The 4,778-nt window shown below is 36.3% G+C and overlaps 1 protein-coding gene and 1 long non-coding RNA gene across 2 annotated transcripts; both read right to left on the reverse strand.

Annotated features, from left to right (window-relative positions):
* Positions 1-1,247: 1,247 nt before the first annotated feature.
* LOC106330812 lies at positions 1,248-1,724 on the reverse strand. Its single transcript, XM_013769222.1, has one exon. It carries the CDS (start codon positions 1,722-1,724, stop codon positions 1,248-1,250), a length of 477 nt encoding a protein of 158 aa, XP_013624676.1.
* A 313-nt stretch (positions 1,725-2,037) lies between these two features.
* Positions 2,038-2,705, reverse strand: LOC106332846. The gene is made up of 2 exons (XR_001268207.1): positions 2,281-2,705; positions 2,038-2,201 (listed from the first exon to the last, which is right to left on the reverse strand). It is a non-coding gene; the product is annotated as an uncharacterized LOC106332846 (long non-coding RNA).
* Positions 2,706-4,778: the final 2,073 nt, after the last annotated feature.

A 4,778-nucleotide genomic window follows, 5' to 3' on the forward strand; every position in this document is an offset into this window, starting at 1 on the left:
AGTATGGTAATGTGATTTAATGTAATAAGGTAATAATATTAGTCATGCCACATGTCTTATTTTCGAAGAGAGTTTCTAAAACGACGTGGACGCTCTCTCGAGCCTCGATTAGTCCTTTTTATTTATGTATTTACTTATTAATATTATTTTCGTATATTATATATTTTCTTAAATTGTGTAATTACTTATTATTGTATATATAATTTGTATACTATATATTTACATATTTAAATCTATATTTACTTATATTTTCGTATGATTTAATGTATATATGGTAATAATATGTAGCATGGTAATGTGATTTAATGTAATAAGGTAATAATATTAGTCATGCCACATGTCTTATTTTCGAAGAGGGTTTCTAAAACGATGTGGACGCTCTCTAGAGCCTCGATTAGTCTCTTTTATTAGTATAGATTTCTAAAATTTTGAAATTATGTTTACTTTCCAAAATTATAAAAGTATTTTTTTCTTGTCAAAACTATAAAACTATGTTTTCTTGTCAAAACCGAGAAATTTCAATTTTTCCGCCAAAAACGAAAAATTGCGTTTTCCCGCCAAAACCGAAAAATTGTGTTTCCCGTTAAAACCGAAAAATTGTGTTTCCCGTTAAAACCGAGAAATTGCGTTTTTCCACCAAAACCGAGAAATTGCGTTTTTCCGACAAAATCCGAGAAGTTACGTTTTCCCGCCCAAACCGAGAAATTAAGTTTTCCCACCAAAACCGAGAAATTGTGTTTTCCCGCCAAAACCGAAAAATTGCGTTTTCTCGCCAAAACCGAAAAATTTGCGTTTTCCCGCCAAAATTGAGAAATTGCATTTTTCCGCAAAACCGAGAAATTGCGTTTTTTCTGCCAAAACCGAAAATTTTTGTTTCCCGCAGAAACCAAGAAATTTTGTTTCCCGCCAAAACCGAGAAATTGCATTTTCCCGCCAAATTTATGAAATACATTTTTCCGTCAAAATTGTGAAATTATGTTTTCCGTCAAAATCGTTAATTTTTTTTTAACGATAAAACTTTTTTTTGGGTTAAATTGTAAAGCTATCTATGCTTTTTTTTGTTAAACTCATGAAAGTATGTTTTAGACACCATTGTCCATTTGGTCTTCGCCTAATTGGACCATGTACCAATTGGTCTTTTGTCCAGTTAGACCATTTATTAATTGTGGACGTCCATAACCCGCCCAAAATGAATTGGACAGGGTTACGTTAGCCTAGCCCATGGTCAGCCCTCCCAGTTGACAACTCTACCCATCTCCAAGACGTATTCCTTTCTTCAGATCATAACGTCCAGATATACTGATTATATTGCGGACGTTACCATCATTGCAATACTTGGAGGCGTAGAGGAGCACCACGTTACCTCCTCTACTGTGTCCGATAATCGTAGTAACGACGCGATTGGTGTTAGAGAAGTGTTGGATGACGGAGTGTAGATCATCAGCTTCGTACTTGTAGTTACCATAGTTGAAACCTCCTTCGCTCTCTCCGTTTCCAGAGAAATCAAAACGAAAAGAGCTGATTCCTTCTTTCTCTATGGCAGCAGCCACATTCTTGAGGATTGTGTTGTTCTTGTCAGATTTGAATCCGTGGCATAAGACCACAACTTCTCTTGACCCAGTTTCGTGAAGCAGACCAACAAGCTTCTCGTTGTGGCTGTTCTGAATCTCCATCTTCTGTTGTTGTTGCGCACATGCTGAGTTTCCCTTGGGAGATGAATCCATTCTCAATTTTGTTTGCTTTGCTGGACGAGCTGATTTGATTGTTATTAGATCAATAGCAAATCAAAGGTGTCGTCGTACGAAAAAGTGAAAAACCCTTAAGAGCATCATTATCCCAAAGCTCTTATTAGAGTGTCTTAATTATTTTTTAATAGTTTTTAAGTAGTAAAGTAACTTAAGAGACATAGATAAGAGATTTTAATATTTACCATCTCCAATGCAAGTTTCTTAATTAAGAATTCTTAAAAAAAAAATTAAACATTTTACGAAAAACATATCTACACAAGATGATCTTGGTTGGTTGAGAATGAGAGAATATGTGTGTGATCAAACATGACTGAAAACTACAAGACTTACTCCAAATGCTACAAGACAACAAGACATAAAACTACAAGACTTCCTCCACTCCGTGACAGAAGTTATGGAGGAGCAAAGACACTGCTTCAGGGCAGAGAAACAGTCCTTGGAAGCAAGACAAGTCTAGCCAAACATAACAATCTAACATCAGGTTATGTGAAAGTGAATATAAACCAATGCATATTTTCACCACTACTCTTACAATTTAATGCTACATCTGGGTAAGTGATCAATGCTGGCTTCTCTTGGTCTCCATAGACTACAACTGAAACTAAACCATCGCATGTCTTGACATGATGCTCCTGCAAGAAAAGATCAAAACAAAGAAAGAACTGAATCAGTCTATCCAAACTACAATGCCACAAGCTTGATTATCATATACACACACACACACCATTAGTCTCGTCCAAAATCAGCTCAACATTCAGGGAAACCACAACAAAGATTTACAATTTTATTCTTGTTTTAAGCAGGTACTAGTACAGCTAAGAAAGGAACATTCCAACTTTGTTCCAGACCACACAAAATAAAAATAAAAAAAAGGTTCTCAATTAGATTCTCCCATGTGCAAAGACTCAGAAAATCAGCAGAAGAGATAAGTTGTCACTAAAAAAAAGTCAGACATCATATATCAATCATAGAGCATACGAGCAAACCGGAGAGAAGCGAGTGCGGGAGGAGAGGAGAGAGTTGGAAGGAAAGAGAGGGAGAGAGATGGAAGCGAAAACTTGGCTGGGAGAAGAATCCTAGTGGAGGAGGAGGAGGAGGAGATGAGAGTAGTTGAAGAAGACGCCATTGAAGAAGCTACAAAACTGCTATCACCCTGACACGTGGTTTACAAGAGACGTCTCCTACGTACCCTAATTTAGAGACGTCGCTTATGTTAATTTGTATTTTCCTTTTTTTAATTTTTAATTAAACTAAGAGACCCTATTAAATACCCCGATAATCATGCTCTAAGGCTCCTTTATACATACTGTCATAATCGCCGAAAAGACTAAACTTAATTGAAAAAGGATATTTATCGCTTCCTTAAATAATTTTAAGACCGAGAAAAAGGAAAATCGTTGTTAAATAAAAGGAAAATTCAATAAAAATACTCAAACTTACGGTTTGATTGGTTGAAGCTGTAACTTTCTATTTTTTGCTCTAAGATTTAAGCTTTAAATTTTTAGCTTTGGCTTTAATTTATTTTGCTGTAGAAATTTTTTCAGAGCACTAAATAAAAACTCTAGAGAAAGTGCTTTTTAAAGCTAACATATTTCTTTTTTTAATGTAGAAATGATTGCTTTTAAAAATGGTTGTAGAAATTAAAAGTCTGTCTATGTTATAAATCAATTAGTGGATGTCCATAACCGGTCCGGTCCATAACCGGTCCATACAACTAGAGAGAGAGTTGGCCACGACTTGGAGAGAGAGAGAGAGAGTCGGCCATGACATGGATAGAGAGAGAGAGAGAGAGAGACGGCTTGGAGAAAAGGAAACCATCTTTTCTTTTCCTTGTAATTGTTATCTTTCCATTATTATATATTAGTAGTTTTCCTAATCCTAGTGGGTTTAGGTTTTGGACACTTTCTTTTTTACTTATCTTGTAATCCCCTATATAAGGGAACACTTATTCATTAATGAAACATAGAAATATTTAGACCTAAAACCTTCGTTTTTACAACACGTTAGCAGCACGATTGTTCTCTCCAATCTAAGCTAAAATCGCCAACCCCTTAAACCCTAACCTAGCCGGCAACTTTAACCCAATCCCGACGAACCCTAATTCGTCCCAGCTCGCGTTCCAACTCGTCAGCATCCGATCAGCTCTAACCCTAAGGTGTTCCTGATCCTAGACGACCTCAGCTTCCCGTTCGCATCACAGCCAGCTCGCGTTCCCGATTAACCAGCTAGCAATCCTGATCAGCCGCTTGCAAACCCGATAGGAAGCAGCTCGTGAACCCGATAGGAAGCAAACGCGTCCCGTCCCGTTCAGCTCGCATCCGACGACAGCCAGCTCGCGTCCGTCCGTGTGCAGCTCGAGGTTCATCCATTCTCTTTGGTGGTCCGGTTTCAACCCTACAAACAAAGATATACCGTTTAATCTGAGAACATAATGATCAAACCCTAAAACCCTAATCCATTATTATGGAAATCCTATGTTCTTGATAAAACCCTAAAAATTGGTATAACCTAAAACTGATCATCTCATAATCACTAGATTGAAATCAATTCCCTAGAACATGATTGATTGTTTTATTGATTGTTATGATCTGAATTAAGAAACCCTAAATCTGGAATCAAAACCCTGAAAACCCTAAAGCTTAAATCGGTTTTGTTTGATGTCCTTATCTGATCGATTGATCATTGAGGTTTCTAGATTTTTCTTGTTTTGATTGAATGATTGATCATCTGAGGTTGTAGGATTGATAGATTGATTGTATAATCTGAATCTCGAAATTAAATCCTAAAGGCCTTGAAACCTTGATCACATATTGCTGAAATCGAATTCTTGTATTGTTTAAATCAAAACCCTAGATTTCATAATTGAAACCAATTGATTAAGGTTGTTTGCATAACATATAAAACTGAATATGAATTGCATTCGTCTTGTTTTAATTATCAACCAGCATGACATATAGATCGTATAAACTTGAATAGTTTGCATCATAAAATTGTATGGCCGTGTGGCCTGATCTATTTGTCACATATAGA

The sequence above is a fragment of the Brassica oleracea genome, chromosome C3, assembly GCF_000695525.1.
Source record: "Brassica oleracea var. oleracea cultivar TO1000 chromosome C3, BOL, whole genome shotgun sequence".
In the NCBI taxonomy this organism is placed as follows: Eukaryota; Viridiplantae; Streptophyta; class Magnoliopsida; order Brassicales; family Brassicaceae; genus Brassica; species Brassica oleracea.

What these genes read in the sequence shown, in the direction of transcription:
- LOC106330812 (XM_013769222.1), bottom strand. Translation starts at nt 1,724, where the DNA reads ATGGATTCATCTCCCAAGGGAAACTCAGCATGTGCGCAACAACAACAG.